Genomic DNA, 23,296 nt, shown 5'->3' with positions numbered 1-23,296 from the left:
AGAACAAGTTTCTGGAGACAGAGACTATATCAGTGCTTACCAGGGATGATCACTTAACTTCAGTACTTACTTCCATTACATGTATTAGCTCAGTAGTTTACAATGTTTAGACTCTGACATCAGAATGCCTGTGTTCAAATCCAGACTCCTCCCTTTATTATGGAGGGGCTTTGGGTAAGTCATTCTACCTCTCTGAGCCTCACAAAATAGGTTTCAAACATGTTAGGAAAAAAAAAAAGTAAGTGGTGCCTAAAGGATTATTGTTTTAAAGTGGGGGCAAATTTAATTTAAAAAAAAATTCCCCCCAAATTGCAGAACATATTTCATAAGACTGTGTAAGGATTAAATGGAGATTACACTGATATCCTCAATAAGTAGCAGTTACTGTTATTATGTTAAATACATTAATAAAATAATGCCTTTTTAAATCCAGAAGACCAAAATTTTGTCTCAATAAAAATCCTTTGTGAATATAATGTTCTCCCAAGTTTTTGATTTGGTGGTTAATTATGAACTACCTATCAGTTCTTACTTATACAAAATACTAAAGAAGTATTAGACTGTCCAGCTTTATAGGCTAAAAGAATGCTTAGTTTTTGTGTTTTCCTTTCCTGATCTTGGATTTGCTCTTTCCTGCTGATGCGCTATCTAAATAAAAATAAGACTTGAAAACGGCTGAGAAGGCTTACTAGCTGTTGAAAACTGAATATACACTTGAAACTTAATTTCTTTTCAAAATAAACTGCTTTCTTTTTACCCCTTCCACTTGAGGCACTGCTTATTTGAGCTAGAAGGCAATTGATATAGACTAAAGCTCAGATAGGTAATTCAGATTCTGTACTTAGAGGACCTTGAATTTTAAGGCAGAACAAGAGCCTCAGTCTTCCAGCCGAATTGCTCCTGAACACACATGGGGCAGATTTCCAGTATTGTGAAGATAAGTGATTTTCTAAAGTATATTATCATTGGACACAAATAATGCATTTCCCTGCCAAATATATTAAAAGCCCATCAAACCTAATTCAACGTTTCAAATTCACATTGGACTTTGTATTCAGGCGTTTTCAGTAGAAAACAATAGGAAATATGTTATTTTTAAAAAACATACAAAAAGAAACATTGAGTTCTCACTGATACTACCAATTCAAATACAAGATAGTGGAATCTTTGTTTAAATTGATCAGTTTTACTTACATCTGTTTCTACTTTGCCCCCTGCTGAAAATCCCAGCTTTCACTGACACCAACCTAATTACAAATTTTCTTTAAACCCAAATACACAAACAGTCTCAAAATAATAATATGATTACTGGAAATACTTTAAGGTTTTATTACAAGTTTGCATACTGTGGAGTCAAAGTATGATTTTTGAGATCACTTGGAAAGGTTCTTCTCGGTGGAGCTATGCCAACCACTCGTTAAATAAAGTTCATTTGCATCATTTTACTTTCACTATTAGGGATTCGTAAAGTCAGTTTCTTTACTAATTATGTAAATATGTAAATTGTTCCAAAGTTAAATTTACAAAACACAGTATAAAAACCAAGTATACACAGAGAATTCTGGCTTATATTCCCTTCACCATCCTGTTCTCCCCCAGCCCTACTTTAAAAAAACTATATAAATCCTTTAATGAATGTTAGCTTACTATAAGTACTTTTCATCGTTTGGCATATATAAAGATATTTTTCATTACTTTTCATAGCTGCATGTTAGTCTCCTATTTGAGTGCACTGTAATCGAAACCACTAGCCATTTACTGATGGACATTTTTATTGGTAACCTTTTTTTTTTTTTTCATTTGTAAAAAACACTTCAGTGAATAGTCTTATACATATGTTTTTTTGTATTTTGTCTTTGAGATAAATTCCTAACAGATTCCTAAAGAGATTGTTGGAACAAATAGTAAAAGCATATGTAATTTTGCTAGATATTATGAAATTTCACTCCAACTTTTTGCATTTCTACAAGCAGTGCATTTCCTCCACAGCCTTGTCAAAAGGCTAGTGTGTTAATATTTGGATTTTTGCTAATCTGACAGACAGAAGCTGCGTTTTCTCTTATTGGGCCTGAGTGGGGCTAAGTAACTTAATCTATATTTAAGGGATTTTCTCATTGCTTTCTCTGGAAATTGTGCATTCATATTTCTAGCCTTATTTTTTAAAATATATATTGCGTATTTTTTAAAGAAAACTCTGAGACACTAGCCTATTAATCCTTTGTAGTACAGGTAGATAATAATTTTTCCACTTTATCATTTGATTTTTACTTTGCTTATCATGTTTTTGGTCATACAAAAGCTGTGTGTGTGTGTGTGTAATAAAACTCATTTTCTCTGGAGTTATATTTAAGAAAACTTTTCCTACAACCTAGTTATAAGAAATTCACTCATGTATTTTATTCCTAATATATGTATGGCTTTATACTATATTTTTGGAATTCATTCTGGTATACGAGCTTGAGGAATTCCAAAAGATTCCCAGGCCCAAGCCAGTATGAGCTGGAGAGGCATGGTTTGTTCCTATGTGTTGTTTCAGTTTGTATGCTCTTAGGTATTAGTTCGTATGTTCCACCAAGTCGGTAAAGTTCCTGGTGCCCCAAATTTTCTAAGTTAAAAACTCCTCCGAACATTGAGAAAATGTGTAATTATTCCTGAAGAATGGTATATTACAGCTTTGTGGAAGAATGTATAACAATTTAGTAAAAAAAAATTGCTGTTTCTCTAGTTGAGAATTTTTTTAGTATAAAACAGCAATCATTCACTTGCATAATAGTGCTGCTACTTTCAGAAACAGTAACAGGATAAGGAGATATGCTTTGGGCAGATGGATGTTATATATTAAACGGTCTTGTTTTTAGCAGATTGGCACTGACTACTGCTTATAACAGTATATTCATTTCTTTTCTCAGGTTTAGAAAATTTACTACCCTCAAATGGACATACACAAAAACACAATAGATAATATAGACTCACCACTACTGGAAGCATCATTCAGATTGAGCAGTCCCCCTCCTAGCCCTCTGTAACTATGGTAACTGTAGGTCCCATTTCCGTTGATGTACAATACCTCCTGTGAACCTGAAACAGCTGAGGTTGAGTAAGTGGCCTGGGCCGCTTCTGGTTTACACTGTTTGTCAGCTGGAGCAGACTCGTCCTGCAATGACAACGGCAATCCATTATTTATCAAATCCCTGTGCTATTTCACCTTGAACAGGACTATCTTATTGTTATCTACATGTCTGTATTGAATAAGAAAAAATATATAGTTAACATTAAGTCAGAACATATGCCCATTTTCAACAACTTTGATAGAAACTAAAAAAAAAGCGAAGCAAAGTAACAACGTGAGACACATTGGAGATAGAGCAATTTACAATTTTCAACTGAATTTAAAATTATATGAAGAAAGTTGTTCACAGTAGCCAAGAGATGGAAGCAATCTAAATGTCCATTGGCAGATGAATAAAAATATGTTCTATAAACACTCTGGAATATTATTCAACCTTAAAAAAAGGGAAATCCTGGCATATCCTGCAACGTGGATGAATTTTGAGGATATAATGCTAAGTGAAGTAAGCCAGTCAGAAAAAGACAAACATCATATGATTCCACTTACACGAAGTATGTAAAATAGTCAAACTCATAGACACATATAATAGAAAGGTAGTGCAAGGGGTTGGGGGAGTGGGCAGTAGACAGTTCACTGGGTGTAGAGTTTGTCACATAGAATGGGGATAGATCTGGGAAGTCTGTTGTAAAACAATGTGCATGTGGTTGACAATATTGTATGTACTCTACACTTGGAAATTGTTGGGAGAATGAATTTTATGTCAAAAAATTTTTAAAGAACTAGCTAATCTTAAAAAATTACTCGAAGAGAAATTGTAATTTGCAAGAAAACATTTGCAAAATTTGCCTTTCTTAAAATCTTTTCTTGCAGCCTGCTTGTTCTCTTCCTCTCTCCTTTCCCATCTGCCTCTCTCGCACTCTTTATTTTATGATTTTAGCAAAATTTATTGCATGCTGACCCCACACTAGGCTCATTACAACACATCACAACAGCCTGGCAAAGACCTGAATAAACCCAGACCTTTCAGCTTGTTTGTCCTTTTTAAAACTCTACTGATCTCTGCAAACTGTACTTCAAAACTTCTAACCACGTCAAGTTGTAAGGATGTAGAAATTTAATTTTGCATAAAATTGTACATATTTTCAATAGTAAAACATATTTATCAGCTGTGAGTTAATAAAGTCTAAAATATATGCAACATATATGACTTCACTTGCCTACAGCATTCTTCATCTGTTCTTTGTTTTTTATTAAGACAGAATTATAAACGGATATCTAGTGAATTCTTAGAAATGTTTTTGTCAATCACAAGTATTTTGCAGCTCTTAAGTTTAGAGTGCATGTTTAGGAAAACATGTAACTTTCAAGTACATTGTGTGTGTGCATGTGTGTGTAGTACCAAGTACTAGAAAAAGAGGAACCATAGAATAAGTTTGCTCTATGGACCCGGTAGCATTGTTATATTGTAACCTTTCATGTAATGCAAGCATTACCATGACTATCAGAATAACGAAGTTAGGATTTTGCCCTTTTTTCTGATCTTTTCACATTTTACCTGATCTATTCAACTCAGACCATTACCCTCAGCTCTATAAATCTTAAATACATGATCTATGAACTTTTCATCTTTTCATTTCTAGGTAAGATTAAGAAATAAACAGCAAGCTTCCTCATTGTAAATTGAACTGAGAATAAAAAAAAAAATCCCAGCATTGCCTGTAAAATAAAATATTAATGGACCTAAATTACTGTATGAACTTAAATGTCTGCAATTCCCTTTTGCCATTTAAACCTTAGGAATCCCTGAGAAGGTTAAACCTTAGAATAATACTTTTCTTGGGGGAAACCGCCCTAAAGAAGGGACCCAGATAGAATCAAATTTTGTTGGTATCACTGGCTCTACTATTTAGACTGGGAAGTCAGCAAGTTCTAGATATGTTTTTTAATTTCGAAAGTTACTCTTTGCCAGTAAAATGTACCCAAAGACAGGGGGTTTTAGACTATGGTTCTCTATAAAAGATATTGAGCTCTCACCAAATTTACCATCGCCATTAGAGACTTTTTCTAAAGACAAAACAATATATGTGGAAGGGTAGGAGTGGTACTATGATAAAATTTTATAAACAGTAAAGGTTGTTAAATAAGATATTAAAGATGATATTTCAAGGACTCTTGTGTTGCTGGAAGAATGTGCCATAATACGTAGGTGTAGGGTAAATAATCACACTAATTACAGTGCTACTATGAACTAGAAATATTAAGAAAGTGGTTTTAGTTGTACAGAAACATAGCAACTATTAGAATCTGAGACTCTGTAACCATCTTTTAAATGGCATGTTACAATGGCAAGGTGTGTGGAGAATGATCAAACCAATGATGACTACCCCTCATGCAGTATCCAAAGGTCTTTTATAAAGGTCCAATGAAATGGTCCACATCTAAGAGTACAAATAATATATATTCACCAATACTAGAATAGCGTCATGTCTTATTCATTTTAAGCTTATTAAATGAGTAAAGCTTATCAAAAGATTGATAGATGATCTGTGATGTTTACATGGATTAACTATTTTCATGCATACAACTTCTGTTTTCTGTAAAGTAGTAGATTTCAAACTACTCTTTAGGAAACTGTAAGGCTTCTGGAAGAAACATCTCAGAGTCTTCCTGAGACTATGGGGCAAGGGTATACAGTTGCTTTCACATTGCATCGTTCCTCTTTACCCTGACTAGCACCTCTGCTGTGCTCTACTCTATAATCATAAAATGACCACAAAGCATTATGAAAACCACTGGGCCATAAAGTATTCTTTCTGTAAAGACATATAGCCAATGAAACCCTGAAAGAAAGCAGAATATTCTATACTTCAAAGCAATTTTGAGATCCTTGGGAAAGGGTTGGACTCAAACAATTCTGCCACTAGTGTAACTTCGCAGTTTCTTGATAAAAAATAACTTAAGATGGTAAAATTTGAGTTTCTAGTCTGGAAAAAGTGGAGGCTCTTCTGAACATAGCAGTCTATTTTTCTGTGTTTCTAAAATAACAATAAAGCACATGGGAGAAGAGTTTAATGATGAGAAAAAAGAAAGAAGACATTGTCTGCACAATATTTTCCCTTTGACTTTTTGTATGGTAGAATTTGTATTATTAAACATTCTATATTTAAAATTTGCCTCATTATTAACTGTTATTCCAAACCACAGCAACTGCACTGAGCAGATAATTAATTCCATTAATAATCCAAATAGGCCTTGTAGGGAGTCATTTGTATTTAAACACAGACTTGCATTATTAATGTTCTTGGCAGTCCACTATATGTTGAGAAAAACAACATATGAAAATTCTAATAAAATCTGGTCTGTAGTCTAATTTAGGCAAAAGTTTAATATATGTTTAATGTTTTTCTCTTGATTACTATTATTGGTTTCAAAGAAGCATACATTTTAATGACATAAAAAATAAATATCCCCTGAAGTCACATTTTATCTCTGTAAGCAACTTTTAATAATCATTAGTTCCCAAAGTCTCAAAGCTGACAGCTTGCCTCCTGGTTTACTATGAAGATTGCTTTCAAAAGAAGATAATATTAATATATTATAAGATTACATATCTAGGCAATGAAATAAATTTTACTCATGAAACAGAAAAATTCCTATCCCAGCTTTTATGAGACATATTTCAAATTTTCTTTTAAAAATTCTAAAAAATAAGACAGCATCAATGATTGAATGACCACTAGCAGTGCACTAGATAATGCGGTTGTTTTGATTCAGATTCATTTGATTAAAAATATACAACAAATTAAAGAAACACTTATGATGACTTCTATAATTAGGTTCTGGCCTTATCAATAATATACTCTTCAAGGTCCACCCATGTTGCAAATGGCAGGATTTCACCTTTTATGGCTGAATAGTATTCCACTGTGTATAGATACCACATCTTTATCCTTTCACCCACTGATGGACACTTAGGTTGTTTTCATTTCTTGGATCATGAGAGTACTGTGCTAAGTGAGATAAGTCAAATGGAAAAAGACAAATGTCATATGATTTCACTCATATGTGGATTATAAAAACAAATTAACAAACAAAACAAAACAAACATAGAGGCAGACAACCGATTTGTGGTTACCAGTGAGGAAGCAGGTAGAGGAAGGGCAAAACGGGTAAAGGAGCTCAATCATATGGTGACAGATGGAACCTAGACTTTTGGTGATGAGCATCATGTAGTACATAGAGACTGTGATTTATAACGTTGCACACGTGAATCTTACATAATACAATAAATGTTACCTCAATTTAAAATATATGTATATCCTTGATATATATATAATTATGTATTTCATATTTTTTAACTGAGCTTATAATAGGATGATTGATTACTTACAGATGGAGGAGAAGAATGGAAATGGTTTTAAAAAGTAAACATTATCTACTCATGCCTTGCCCATTAACACATATTTTGAGAAGACTAGATTCTAATCCTCTGTACTCTTTTCATAGAAACTGGACAGAGGCAAACTTGAATTTGCTGAACTTGACCTGGTATTTGGTCCCCACAGGTTGAATTATTAACTCTTTGCAGATGCCTAAGGAAACTTTATTCAAGTAACTTACACAGATATTTTTAAAAAATGAAATGTGATTGATTCCACTCAACTTCCTGAGAGTAAGCTTCAAAAAATTTGGATTGGAAAATGTTGCACTGCATTTACTATATCTCCCAAGACCTCTGCTTTTTCTTAGACTTTGTATCCTCTACCATCTATTAAATATGCTGTATATTTTCATTAAAAGTTTTCTGTCTATAAAGATAATCAGAAAATTCCAATAAAACTTACAGCTAGATTCAATAATCCAGATACCTTTCTTCTGTTTGCTTTTCACCTTACACTGTTACAGCAATTGGAGTTTGCAAGGCATTGTTGCAGAACATCAAATTACATTTTTAGTTCGGTATTAAGGTGGTCAAGCACCAGTGATCCACTTTTTTAAGGTAAAAAAATGTGCATAGTGTGCAAATAAGCTTATCAATGCAAAAAAGTAAATACATGGTTAATTCAGACATCAATTTACCTGAACTTTCTGTAAGGCTGCTACTGGATTTCTCCTACCTTTACATGTTCTTTGTAGTCAATATGACAGAAGTGTTTTTACTCAAGTTACTGCTCTAAATTTCCTCTCTGCTCTATTAGTACAAATGGGGTGAGGAAGTGCAATTTATTTCACATATAAACTACTGGAAAACATCTAAACTTTCTAAAAGCTTCTCTTCTTCCATTTGATAGTAAATATTCCAGAACTAAATATACTACTAAGAGTTTCCAGGGAAATTCATAAAAGATCTGAGGGAACAAGAGATCCCATTTAAACTGTTTTCCTGCTAAGAAAAGATGGTCTGCACTTAAAGAAAATGTGCTTATTACTTGGGATGATGAGAAGTGACTTATATTGCCATCAACACACACACACGCGCACACACACACACACACACACACGCATGCACGCATGCACGCACGCACATGCACACACACAGATATAACACCCAGGAAGTAATTTTTCTCACATAGTTAGGAGCATTCTATACAGTCTCCTCCACTTGTTAGTCATATAAATGATTAAGATGCCAACAAAGAAGATGGTTCTTTGCAAAAAGATGCTCCCAACCCTACTAATACATATAATAAAGAGATGCTTTGCCTAAATCCAAGAAACCTATTAAGATTTGAAGTAACAGAGAAACTAGACTGAGTTTGTTTCTGACTTAAGAAACCAAAATTATAGCAGGATAGCTGTTACCCAGAGTTTTATCAAACTCTCCAAAAAACAAATTATGTTAACAAATTCTCTGTAATAATATTTATGGGGGTGTATGCACACACGATTTTATAAACAGTAAAGGTTTGAGAATTGTTGTGTTAAAGAAAAATACAAAGTATAGAGGGTCCCCAGCCCAGTCAGTATGTATGGATACATGGCTTGCAAGAAATAACCAGTACACTGCAAAGTTATCTAATGTCTTCCTGGTGGCCATAAAGTTTTATTAAAAATAAAAGTAAAAACTTAACATTTTTAAATTGAAATTTTAATGTAACACTCTGCCATTTAATTATTGACCAAAAATACCAAATTAAAAAAAAAAAATGAATGTCATTTGTGTAGGTTTCTAACACTAAATTTTGAGTTTCTTTGTTAATATGAAAATTTAAAAGTAATGTTCCTTTAAGTTTCTAAAATCTGCAGATATAAAATTTTTGGTCATTAATTTTATATGTATATCATAGTATTTTTCACCTCAGAAAAAGCTTTCAGTTTAACAGAGCAATATCAAATTAATATCTGTAACATTAAATTTTAATATATTTTAGGTATAAGAAATATGTTCTTCAATTCATATTTTTTCGAGTATTTTTCATTTATAAAAAAATCTACATTTAGAAAAACTCAAAATATCTTTGAACCCATCCCTTTAGCTGCCTTATTGGGTTAAAAAAAACCTTTCTTAAATCAATTTTTAAAATCCCCTTTAACACAATATTCTCTTTTGATAAGTCAGTTGTAATGCTCTACCTTGTAATTCATTGGCAGGTATGGTTTCAGATTCTAACTACATAACTGTTACTCTTAAACTCTTACTTCGAATCTTGGCTTTCCCTCTGAGGCTTAAGTCTGAATTTCCTATTATTCCATTATGTCAAATTTAACATTTTGAAATTAAATTTATTTCTTCTATCCTCCGGATACCCCTTGCAAATATTTTAAATTAAAAACAACAACAACAAAAAACAAAAACAAAACACTTGTTCTATCACCAATGTTTCTTGTTTTAGTTAATACATCATGCTGTTTTTGTTTTTGTTTTTGTTTTTCCATATTCTGGCCTCCTTCAGTCACATAATACCCAAGTCCTCTCAGCGGCATCTTGGAAGCGACTCTCATTGTCATATATCTGTGACACACTCATTGCTAATACATAATTCAGAGCCCATTATCTCTTACTTGGGTTATTTTGATAACCTCCTGACCAGTGTTTCTGCCTTCTCATCTTGTCCACATCTTCTGAAAGTATCTTTTTAAATCACTTATTATGTTAATGTCTCTTTCAAAACTTTTTAAGATTTCCCTTTTTCCCTGGTAATTAAAACCCAAAGCTCCTAACACCCAGAGCTCATCAGAATTTGAGAACAATCTTATCAGCCATATTTTCTGCCACTTCCTCTTGTGCACTCTGTACTCTGGTCATAACTTAAACTTGGAAAAAACCCCTTATCACTGTAATATTCTGAGCCACCTAAATTGTACTGTATGTGCACCAATATAAAGAATTTTTCTCATAATTATTGTATGTGTTATATCATATGATGAAGGTTTGTCACTTAAGTTTTTAATCTTATTTTCAGAATTTTAACACACATATGTAATGTTAAATAGTGAACGATATATTTTTCTTAAAAGATTTTCAGTACTCTTTTTTACTTTTTTTCTTCTTGTGTGAAATCAAAAAGTATTATCTCAATAAAGCAGGCTTAGAAATGGCCTTCATCAAAATCAAAGAGTTAAAAAATAGCATTTTCCTTTTTGCACGTCCTTACTAATCTAAATTCCAGATTAGCAAAATATTTTTCTCCCTAAATCTCTAATCTATCGCCCAGACACCCTCAAACAAAAGAAGCAGGGCCAATTTATTTGAAATTCTTGTATGTCTTCTCCTGTATGCAATTATCTTTATGACAAAAAAAATGCAAGAAAAGCAAATAGAGAGTAAAAGATAACATAGGAGAGAACAAAGAATTTAACTGTATGTAAATTAGTTCTTTACCTCTCAGATTGTTATAGATCAAGAGATCTTGAATCAAATATCCTACTGAAGATGGGCAGTATGAAAAGAGTGCCAAAACAAGTATATTCTAACAGAGATTTCCATCAAAGCAAGAATCTAAACATGATAGTTATGCTAGAATTTCTAGCTATAAAACATTGCAGCTGTAATAAAAATTCAGAACAAATATTTTTAATATTAAACTTTAAGAAGCACAATGGAGGTTGATAAATTTTTTTAGCTTTATTAACCATAAGCCATTACATAAAGATCCCATTAACATGGTGATGTCAGAAGATTAAGGCTAATATCTACGTAAGGCTATCTAGAGTATGATGCTGTGCAGCAAAAGGTACATTATTTTATCCTCGATGTAATCAAATCTGTGATACATAAAGGGGCTTTATAAAGGGATGTAATTGGTTTCTGGTAGTTAATGATTCTAGACTAGTAATCTGGCTATGTATTTTTTTTATGTTGTCTACATTTAATAATATGTATATATTATTAATGCTTAAATAAACTCACAGGTATTAATGTTTTGACTAAAATTGTAGCTCGAATAAAATAAAAATAATGCACGTTACTTTAAAAGATAAAAGAAAAAAATGACTTTCTTTTCATTTCTGTGGATATTAGTTTTCCCAAAGCACAAGGTTAGGCTACAATTATGTTAAAACTATGGTTGGATACATCATCATAAATGGCTACATAAGCATAAACCAACAAAACTCAGGCCAAGTACTTTAAAAGTAACCTCTCAGATACTATTTATTTATCTCATATGTCAATTATCCAAAATCTTCTAAGTATGGTCCTGGGAGTTTTCACTACTGGCTTAAGAAAATTAAGCTGAACTGAGAAGCAGACACTTGAAAAATACAATTAAAGTTTTTTTAAAAACTGGCTATGGCCAACAATTTTCATCTTTTCACATTTCTTTTTGAGCAAGTAGAGAAACTTGACTAATGATGCTATTTTAACACTGATGTTGGGAGGTAATCATAAATGCTTTTGAAATTAGAAACAGGTGTGCCTGCATGCTTGAATGAGCAAAACAAAGAACAATTCCTTCCTAATGTCACTCTACATAATGGATTCCATCATAGCTACTTTCGATGAACATTATGTTCAATCATATAGTAAACATAATTCCATCTGAACTGTACATCTTGAAGGAGTCATATAATTGAGATCTTAATTCCTACACGTTGAATAAAAGCTTACAGGTTATTATAATTTAATTTAAACTGGGCGGAAAAATTACCCATCCGTTTTGATATTTCGAGTGTATTAATTACGAAATAGTCAAACCAAGGTAATTAGAAAAGCCATCAAAAATGTGATGCCTGAATCACTGAATGATAATGCTTTCACACTAATGTTAAATTAAATTTTAAAGGGAACGTGCATCAGACAACATGAAATAATCTAAAAATAAATAATCTAGTGATGAATTTAAAACACACTGCTTAAGCCTGACTACTTGTGGGTACTATGTTATACATAAATAGAATACTGTTTTTTGTTAATGTTTCTCTCCTTAATAGCTCTACTTTTGACTGTGGGTGTAGGGGATGTAGTAAGAAAAGAAATATCACTGCCGATATATTTCTTCACATATCAGATATAAAGTTTATATTTTTTTCCATATACAATGAAAAGCTCATTTGTTATTCAGGAAGTTATTAATTTCTAGAAGTTCTCCATTAATATTCTTGAACACTGCTTGTATTTAAAAAGTAGTGGTATTACCTTCCTTAAGATACTGGGTTATATTACCCTACTCCATAATAAATTTTGGTAGCAATAGATTCACTAAGCTTCTCCTTTCCTTCCGTTTTGATTCTCCTTGAGTTTGCTACTTTCTCTGCATAATTTCCCTCCAAGATCTCATCTGTGTTTATGTCTTCATCAACTCCTTCTACATCAAAGACCTCTAAATCTAAATCTGTAGCTAAGAGCTATTCCCAGGCCCACATTTTCAATTACCAACTAGACATAAATACCTACACAACCCATGGGTGCTTCCCACTCAATAAGTCGAATTATATACTTTATCTTTTTACACTCTCACTTCTCCTGCCATAATTTTCTCTTGCTCCAGAATTCTTAATTTCAATTAATGATACCTCCATCTATCTGGTGTCCTGAGCCACATTAACAGGCACCTTTTTTATTATCTCATATGTACAACCCAGAAGCAAGTCTTATATAATCAATGTTTTTGATCAGTGGATTATTTAAACAATGTTCTATTGAATGTCTTCTATTTACCAGGCTACACATTCAGCTAGGTTCTGGGGATATATCATCAGATATATCATCAGATAAAACAGACAGGATCCCTGCCCTCAAGGGATCTACAGAGGTATGTGATGGAGAAGAGATCAGGTAAGAGAAGAAAATGAAAATGATAATGAATTCAAAGAGTGATAACCATCAATAATGAAATAAAATAGGGTGATGTAAAAGAATGATTAGAGAGGCTGCCCAAGAGGGAAGAACTTTTCTGAGAAATATACATAAGCCAATTAGCCAAAAGTAAAATGATAGAAAAAAGGCAGTCACGTGAAGATACAGGGGAAGTGCATGTGTGTGAATGTGGCACAGAAATCCAATTTGTTGACTGGTGCATAGACATAAAAATCTATTTATTGAACTACATAGTTATCTATCACTTGAGTTTCCCCAAACCTCACTAGCCTATAGTATATACAAAGGGAGTTAAATTAAAGGTATATTCTATATACTTTTTAAAGTATATTACCCAAAATTTACCCAACGTGCTCATGTAGGACCTCACATTCCTGAAACATTTGCCCAAAAGTATTTCTAAGAATCCATAAAGCATCCGATCAGCATGAGGTGTTCCTTTTGCAGAGTGCCTCTCCTGGGCTGGACTGCTATTTGCACCAATCTTGGCCTCATCCTCTGCCAGGCACTGCTGCCTTCCTGCCAGTAACCACCACTGCTTCTTCACGGAAACCCCATCTCCTGGTCAGTACCTGAGTCTCTGTGATGGTTAATTTTATGTGTCAACTCGACTGGACTAAGGGCTGCTCAAAAACCTGGTAAAACACTAAATAAATGTCTTCAGATATTTATAGGCAAAAATTCAACCTTGTTTCTTAATCTCTTAAAATTTGCTAACTGCCCCAAACTATAGCTTCAAGTGCAAACAACATTCAATTATTAAAGGCTGTTTTTATTCTAAAATAGCCTTTAAAATAAAATTAAGCAAAGTGAAAAATAATGAAACCATTTAGGATATTTCTCTATGAATTCAGCATTATCGTTACTTCAAAACTTCTCTTTGATGGGATTTATTCTGTTTGTTTTAACCCAGGCACTGTGCAGGAGTCTGGATTTGCTGATAATTTTTTCATTTCAGTATAAAATCAGCAAGGTGATTAATACTTTTAATTCCCAGGAGCCTATATTATGCAAATGTACTACAACTTTCTTTTCTCCTTTGCCTTTTTTGAGCCCTTGAAAAGAGAGTGATGGGGTATAATCTTGTATATAACCTGTGAACAGTTCATAAAATGAACACTCTGTTTCTGGTCAGTGGCTCATCCCGGAGATGCAGTAAAATGATGAGCTCAGCAGCCCCATCATTTTCTTTTGTCTTGCTGTGTTTGGGTAGACAAAGGGGCACACTTCTATCTGCCCTGCAGAATCCATCTAAGTAGGGTTATATTAATCATTGTAAAGCTTTTTGAATACTGTAAAGCAAAATGCTGTATAGGTAAGGTATTTAATACCCCCACCACCAACAAAAATAACCCAATATGATCGTCTTAACCTTTGTAGAAGGCTGACTTAAAAAGAAAGCTCTCGTTCTAAAATGTGTGCCTTTTGGGGGTGGCTTACTGAGGCTGCCTTTTCCTTAAGGGGGGCTCTCTCACTCCTTCCAGGGCTTTACAGTGTTTCATCAGCTCTGTGGGCTTTCAGGATGCTTAATCAGAGGCATCCTTCATTATAAATGACTTTATTTAGTTAATTTATTTTTTATTTGCCTTATAAATGGCTTATAATTCTAGCTTAGAGACTCTGGCTTTATTTTTAAACTAAACATATCTTTGCTATGACCAAACATAAATGATGTGTTTACCTATTTGGGGAGGGACCCAGAGGCTTATCTTCCTCTGAACTTGCCAGGAATAAGAGGCAACTCATTTCAAAAAGAATACTGATAGACACATGCCAAGCAGGTTAAAAAAAATAATAATTTTGCTCAATTGTTTCCCTTTTGTTTTGCACCAAGCAAGTCTGCTGGTTTCAAGTAGCTCACAGAAATCGCACAAAAAGTTAAGATTTTAACTAGGAAGTAAATCTTAATTCAGTGGTTGGTTAAGGACAAAGTTTGTAATTCAGCTTGAGTTTGATTTATATTCATATATTCTTACTGATATATATTCATATATTCACCTATTCTTACTGATACATATATTATTTCTAATATAGCAAGTATCCTCTCAAGGACAAAACTATATATTCTTCTATGCTAAAATATAGAAAAGAGAAGAGTCTAATTTAAATAGCTTTCTTATTCCTATTTTAACAATTTTCTATTCTACTATAGCAATGTGCAGAAGAGATAGTATCTGTGCATTCGTATGAGTTGGAATGGGTAAAACATCTAAGACTATCTTATTTCTCATTCTAATGATTTTTTCCAAAAGATTAGCAAAGCTTTAATTTTTAAAGCAAAAATGTTGGAAAATATGTTCAGATGATAAAAGACTTCTAATACAAGGTAAATCAGTCTTGATATACTTTAGGTGGCAAACTCAACAAGCTCCTCTAGAGACCAGGCAAGGTACGTAAATGAGTTGAGACCCAGCTATAGGACAATAGGAAGTTGTGGGGACAGTTGTAAATTCAAGAGCACATGCCCCATTGAAAAGCAGTCAAATGTGAACACTTTACAGCAATATTTGGGCCAAACAAAACACTTTTGTAGTCTGCTACCCATTTGCCACCCCTCCTATTTACTTTTGATATATCTAGGTATAATGTACTGAGAAATGAATGATTCATTTTTATTTTTGTTTCTTTTCAGAATATTGGAGCAGTGCTTTTCTCAGTTGCTGAAGCAAGTCATGTGTTACAATGCAAGGGTATATACTGAATTATTCCTGGAAATACTTGTAAGACCTATCGAGTATGATTCATCTTTGCATTGGACCCTGTGGCCACAGCTATAGCCCAGCCCCAGGTCCCTCATCTGTGCTTCTTGAACAGAAGCTCTTGAGTTAATCGATACAAAGGCAACCACTACGTTTGCTTCATATCTGAGATTCAAAGGACATTGTCACAAAAACAGACATAGGCCTGCTCCTCCTACTGAGTGGCTTGCTCAGGAAGGAATAAGGGAAGGGATTTGTAGCCAGGCAGCCTTACTATTTATCCTTTCAGTCTTTCATGGGGGTGCATTTGGGCTGTTCATATGCTTGTCTTCATGCTAAGATACATACAACTTTTTAGACCGCTTTGAATGAGTGCCTCCATAATTAATAAATCACTGTCAAATTTTCTATAGTGCTTTCATATTCAGAGAAAAGCGGTAAGGTAAACAAAGAAACAAAGATAAATAGATGTTCATTTTAGTTTGATTTTAGAACAGAATATACACATTTAAAGCTTGGTCAGCACTTCACAGCTGATAAATGGGCAGTACTTTCAAGAAGCAGCTCATTAAAAACTGGTTTCCTCCTCATCATTAAGAAGCACTTAATAGTAGTCTAATTATAGATGGCCTCAATTAGGGGATATGTACAGGATATGTGTGCATGTATCACTGAGTTCTAAAGCAGAAAAAACATTTTAAGTCTATATAGCATTCCCATTTTATACTTAACATTTATTTTAACTAAGCAAAATATTTAGGAAAAATACATTTTTTAAAAAGATTTTGTGTATGGGGGTGAAGAGGTACTTTACACAAGTATTTATTATCTGTTTGACAGTAACAGCATAATACATGTTTGCTACATTCATGAAAGAGCAAAGCATATATCAATAAGCAATAGGGCCGATATTCACCTTTTAAAAATTCCATTTCTAATATTTGTACTCTCCACATCTATCATTGATTTTGGATGACTAACATTTCCTCTTATTTTGATATAAAATTTCATTTTGTATAAAAGTTTATCTGTACTAGGTTCACTATGTAGGAGAGAAAGACAAAGAATCTGTCAGGCTCCTGATAAAACTCATGTAATTAAAAATAAATAAATAAATGATATCGACCATACTTAGAGAGTCTCACCCATATCAGATTTAGCTCATTCAGAATATCAAGTTTGAGACTTTTTGAGTTGATTGTGTTTAGATGGATTTGGGATTTAGAGTTGATGCTGGGATAGGTTAAGACTTCTGATGAAGTTGGGATGGGTAAATGTATTTTGCAAGTGGAAAAGACATGAATCTGACAAGGAAGGCAGAGGGTTGACTGTTATGGGTTGAACTGTGTCCCCCCAAAACATATTTTGGACTCCTAATACCTACTCCTGATATCTGCAGACGTGACCTTATTTAGAAACAGGGCCTTTGCAGATGTCATCTAGTTAAGATGAGACCATACTGAATTAGGGTGGGGCCCTAATCCAATATGACTGGCATCCTTATGAGAAGAGACACAGGCACAGAGGGAAGGTGGCCATGTGAATATAAAAGCAGTAATTGTTGCCACAAGCCAAAAGATGCCTGGGGCTACCAGAAACTGGTAGAAGCAAGGAAGGATACCCTGCTAGAGGCTTTGGAAGGAGCGTAGCCCTTCCAATGCCTTGATTTGAGACTTCTAGCCTGCAGAGTTGTGAGAAAATAAATTTGTTGTTTTAAGCCACAAGTTAGTGGCACTTTGATAGCAGCCCTAGGAAACGATTACAACCCAACAGAGTGAACACTGTTTTTCTTTGGTCTTTCAGCATTCATCTGCTCCCGTTTAGTCAACTGTATCTGATTTTACTCTCCCACTCTTACTCCATGTACTTTGAGAAGCTAACTATACCCATGGATCCAAAACTGAGCATTCGACCTATGCATATTCTGTTCTCAGCAGTTGCTTCAGGAATGAATGTGCAACCCAATCACTGTCAGCAGGGTTAGATGGAAAACTGGAGCTGCAGCAGCCATTTTTCTACCATGAGGGACAAACTGTCTAAGAACAGAAACAACAAAGATGATGCAGAGCCAAGAGATCTCTGCGAGACATCCTATTTATCTGTAAGACAATCAACCACACATAAAGCTGGAATTTTTAGTTACTGCTAGAGTTCTTAGTTACCTGAGCTTATGAATTCCCTGTGCTTCAACCAGTTTTGACTACATTTTCTAACACTTTCAAGTATGAGATTTCTACGTGTGAGATTTCCCAGTTCTTGTCACTGCTCTCCTTCAGTTGCTTTCAACGGTCACTGAATGCCAGCCAGTTCCCTTTCTCCTGGGTCATTGCTAAAGTTAAGATCAAAACGGAAGTTTAGTTTTTGGTCTGGTGTTTCACTGATTACCTTGTGATAAGTGAAATGCTTTGAAAATTCCTAATTCAAGTCATCTTTGAGAAAAAAATGTTAACCAGGTTTCCTCCCCTTTAAACTTGTACTCATTGGATACTTTCATATCTGTCAGTCTGGCAGGCTGCAGACTGCAATACACAGGCCTGTAGTAAATTGTATCTTAACGGCCTGAGACAGCAGACAGAAGTCCCTTAACTTTTTCCCGAAAGAATAGATATAGAAGAGTATCTCTCTTCGTATACAATATATGGATTTAGATTAGATTGGGTATGCCCTCAATTTTTGTGCCATTGAGGTAAATGTATGTTTTTAAATACATTTTAAAGGGAAGTTCATTATAATAATAAACTAAATTTTATATATTCTTGTGTCCAAACGAGCTGTGCTTCCAAGTTTTTTGGAAAACTCCCCTAAAGCAATTTTGATTCTGAATCTTATATTCAGTTTATCATGTATGGCATTTATTATATATGCATTCTTTTGTAATTTATGAATGTTGCTTTGAAATTTTTGTAGTCAATATATTAGATTTCCTCAAGCTTTAAGCAAAAACAAAACATTACTATCCTAATTATATTTCTATTTTTCCTTTGTCAGTAGCATCATTTATATGCAATTTTTCAATTTCTCCTAAAGGTGAAAATACATGTTTGTTTTAGGCAAGTTCATCCAAGATTATCATACATCTTACTTATCACTGGAATAGACATCATATTTTTTTTGCTAAAAATTATGCTGTTATCAAGTTTATCTGAATGTTTAGATTATATATGATTAATAATTGTAACTGTTTATAAAATATTATATAATGATATATAATTTTATGTTACTATTAAGACTTCATGTTCACATTAACACCAAATTTAGCCTACTAAACCAAAAGTAATAATTTAAAAACTCAAATGTGTACCCCAGTAATGATCCCAAAGCCTTTTTTTTTAACATATTGACAGATATCCTCTAGTTTATGTAGACATAATGTGTATGTATGTATGTGTGTGTGTGTGTGTGTGTATATATATATATACACACACCTTTTTATACATAACTTTAAATAGCCATCTTTTGTGTATAAGGAGATGCATGCACATATTTGTGAGCAGAGAGTAAATTAAGGACAAAAATCATTTATTTGTTGAGCATAGGCACAGCATGAATAGCTAAAAAAAAAAAAAAAAAAAAAGCCACCCCCAGTTTACAGCATCTAACCCTTTCTTTTGTTAGCAACACTGTTTAAAATATCTTCTCCCCAAGGAACAATACCCTAGATACAAAATACACAGTATCTACTTATGGTAGATGGCTCTGCAAATCATCCAAAGGCGCATAGTTGTCATTGCCTTTTGAACAAGGACTTCTTGTGAAATAAGTACTTAAAAATTAGATAAGCACCGAATAAAGGAGAAAGATGGCCACCATTAAGGAACAATAAACATACTTGTATATTAATGCTCAAATGTGTTGCATTTAGGATGGAACTTCCTCCAGAGCTTGCAGTAGCACTTGTATCAAGCTGCTCTATTAAGCCTGCTGCTATGACAACTATCCAGGGGCAAATGTCAGGTCAGCTCAGCATCTGTGTCTCGCTGTAATTGCTTTGTCAGAAACCTAATAGCTGCCGCCTTTTTCACCCAGAATAGTGAAAAGCAACAGTGTCCAAAGAACAAAATGTTGAGACATTCTTTATCCTCTCCCCAGCCTACACCTTTGGTTCCTATCATATTGTTTTTGTGGTTTTCCCTATTTGGTGTTAAAACTGTGTTTACTATGCTGTCAGACAACATTTTGAATTGCAGTATTCATTCCAGTGATTAGTGCTCTGTTTGGCCACGTATCACCATCCTTAAGCTTGAGCATTCGTATTGTGTTAGCGGGCATCTCATTAAAAGGCTCTCCCCTTCCCTAAAACTTTTTGTGATGCTACATCCAGCCACATATGGATATTCATTTAGTGCTTATCCTAATCTCAGTATATAACTAGGTATCTTTGGGGGCTCAAAGTGATGAAAAGCCAAAGCTGTTTTAATCCTACAGAGTGATACAAAATTGTAGAGTCAATATTCCAAAAGACATCTGGAGGCGATTACAACGTCGGGATATAATCATGTATTAAATATGTTGTGCTGATAGTTGCTACATAGAGAACTAGGGAAGGGACTTGTTTTTTGGGCGGCTGAGATTTGATCCAGGAGGTGTTTCTTAAAGTAGGTGTACTTTGAGACAAATGTCCAAATAAAAATGGGAGTGGAATGGAGCTGACGAAAAGCCTGGACAAAGACATATGGGTGTGAATTGTCAGGATGTGCTTAGAGGGTTAAGAATTCTGCTCTACATTCACATACTTCTAAACCCCCAAAATGTCATTTATATAGAAAGGAAACAGGAGCAACAATGAGGAACTACATTTCTCATCTGCATAATTTTTAGTCATGAATAATAAGAGTAATGATATACACTTCAATGAGTTTTGGAAAAAAATTAAATAAGAAAGTATGTGAATTCATTAAGATATAAGAGAACACACACACATTAGTATAGTTAGGTATATATGTTTCCCATACATGTCCTGATTTATTTCCCATTAGAGTTGAGCTGATACATTAAATGGTGAAGAACTTGGAATTTAAACCTGAATCTGGGTATTTGAAATGGTTTAAAAAACTTTTGTTCTTAGAATACCAATTATCAAATAAATGGTAGCTCCAGAAATGAACTTAATGTAAAAAAAAAGCATAGAAAGGATTCTGATTTTAAAAACTACCTCAAATGCAGAATCCTATATAAAGAATTAAAGAAAATACACAGATAACTATGCAGTTCCCTAGAAAGGAAATTTTCCTCACACATATGAAGACTACAAAGCATGATAGCTTCATTTGACTTCTCAAACTTGCTTCATAGGCAATAATAAATGATAGAAAAATGCAATTGAATTAAACTAATGTGACCTTCTGAGTTCTGCATCCAAAACAGTATTCAAATTCTTGTGTGCTATGAATATATGATGGCATTAAAATTTGAAATTTATGAAGCATTCTGATTTTCATTACTCAGAACATTACCCTGAAATCAAAAGGGAGCCAAATTCTTTGTACTGCATTGTCTTTTTTCTTCTCTTAAACGATAAATTCTGTTTCTAGTGAAATATGGAAAAATCACTGAAGAAAGAAGGAAGGAAGGAAGGAAGGAAGGAAGGAAGGAAGGAAAGAAGGAAGGAAGGAAAGAAAGAAAGGTCAGTCTAAACTGAGAATAAACTTTTCTAGGCCTGTGTATAATTAAAAACTTTACTTGAACTGTTTTTTGATGGAAATCAATGACTCTGGAATTCAGATAAACTTTTTTAGTTACATCTACCCATTTGATACTTAAGTTTTACAGTTACAGCTATGACCTCTTTTGTACTTTGCTCTCTGCAGTCTTTCAGGGACTCAGAACTCTGACTTCTGTTAAATCTCAATGAGATTTTCTTAGAGGATTTGGGAACCAGAGGCTAAGCACAAACCTCAGGGATGAAGAAGTGACTGTTCCTGTCACTTGCCAGGAGTTCTCCAAGTGTCCTTGAGTATTAGGGCCAGAATGCATTATTTTTTTCTTAAATAAAACTAGCAAAACCAAAACTAGAGGGGGGAAGAAACATGAAATGTTATTAGAGGAATGATTTAATAAGAAGTTTGCTCTTAATGTAGGAATCTCGCTGGACTTTCCATTTAAATGTAGAATTTTAAATGTTATTTTGGTCTTGCTTATACTCAAGGTAAAACATTAAAATGAGCTTTGAAAAAATATAGCTTGCTTTTTTATCTATATAAAAGCATCAGTTTCTCTTGATGAAAGAGTACAGGTAAGGGCTTTTAGAAAACAGCTTTGCATAAACTCCTAAAACAGTGAGAAGCATTCCTTCTTACATCCCATTAACGGGGTGTAAATAAAAGCAAAGATAGGTTGTCCTTTAGACATCTAGAAGCCATTGGTTTGAAGTACAAAAATTTTTTTTAAAAAATATTGTTGACAAGGCAAAGAATGCTGAAGATGAGGCTTCTTCATGGGGGTGAGAAACTTACAAAAAATTAAACCATTAGAGCAAAATTGATTGGAAAAGATCAACATTGCTGGCAAGCCTAGCAGAAAGTTGAGCTCCTTTCATCATTATGAGAAAGAGGTAAATTACCAAGAAAGCAAGTTGACCTGCCTCAGGGGTTTTCTCTAGGACGATATAGGATGACCTGTTCTGTCCCATTCTGCAGTACCTATGCCTGTAGCTAAAGCTCTAATGCCAGCACTGCACAATCCTTAGTGCAGATTAATAACTTAATCCACCATTAAAATTTGTGATTAGAAGACTATCTTATGAAATGAAGATGCGTTAATATTTTGGAAAGATTTCCACTAAAAATTAAAGTCAATTTAAAGGAAGGCTAATTCTCAGCTCCCAAGAATATCCAGCTCTTCGGGAATCCTGCGTTCCGAATGTGCTGAGCAAGAGAGCAACCATGTGTTTCTTGAGGCCAGTGGTTTCATTGCATCTATCACGAGTCATGTCAAACATCGTAAATCTCTTTAGGAAGCATAGTCCAATTCGTCAAGCTATTATACTATCTAATTTCATAATCAATTTGTGACCATGGCTAAATTCCCCCAATATACACGATATTGTTGTATCATGATAACTAATGGGATTTAAAGTAGTTAGATTAAAGAGAAAAGACAGGACAAGGAATGAACAAATTGTGAGAAAATTACAAAAAATGAATATAATGGCATGAACCAAATATGTCAGATTCTTCATTTGTCTGCTAAGCCTAAAAATAATTGTTTTTAAAATAAATAATATTAACAAAAATGCTATCTTCATGGAGAATCTAGTAAACCATATGTTCC

The 23,296-nt window shown here is 33.8% G+C and overlaps 1 protein-coding gene across 8 annotated transcripts in view; it reads right to left on the bottom strand.

The window, feature by feature from the left end:
* The window catches only part of NOL4 (nucleolar protein 4), a 279,961-nt gene that overhangs the window by 35,789 nt on the left and 220,876 nt on the right, over positions 1-23,296 (bottom strand). For 7 of the 8 annotated variants that reach the window (XM_023530930.1, XM_011361785.2, XM_011361792.2 and 4 more), the window contains one exon: positions 2,974-3,154. The exons of the other annotated variant lie outside the window; for it this stretch is intronic. In XM_023530930.1, coding sequence (XP_023386698.1) covers positions 2,974-3,154 — 181 coding nt within the window. The remainder of the gene's footprint in view (positions 1-2,973; positions 3,155-23,296) is intronic. 8 annotated transcript variants of the gene reach the window in all.

This window comes from Pteropus vampyrus, unplaced genomic scaffold, assembly GCF_000151845.1.
Source record: "Pteropus vampyrus isolate Shadow unplaced genomic scaffold, Pvam_2.0 Scaffold3, whole genome shotgun sequence".
Classification (NCBI taxonomy): Eukaryota; Metazoa; Chordata; class Mammalia; order Chiroptera; family Pteropodidae; genus Pteropus; species Pteropus vampyrus.
This window is presented reverse-complemented; position numbering and strand designations above follow the sequence as displayed.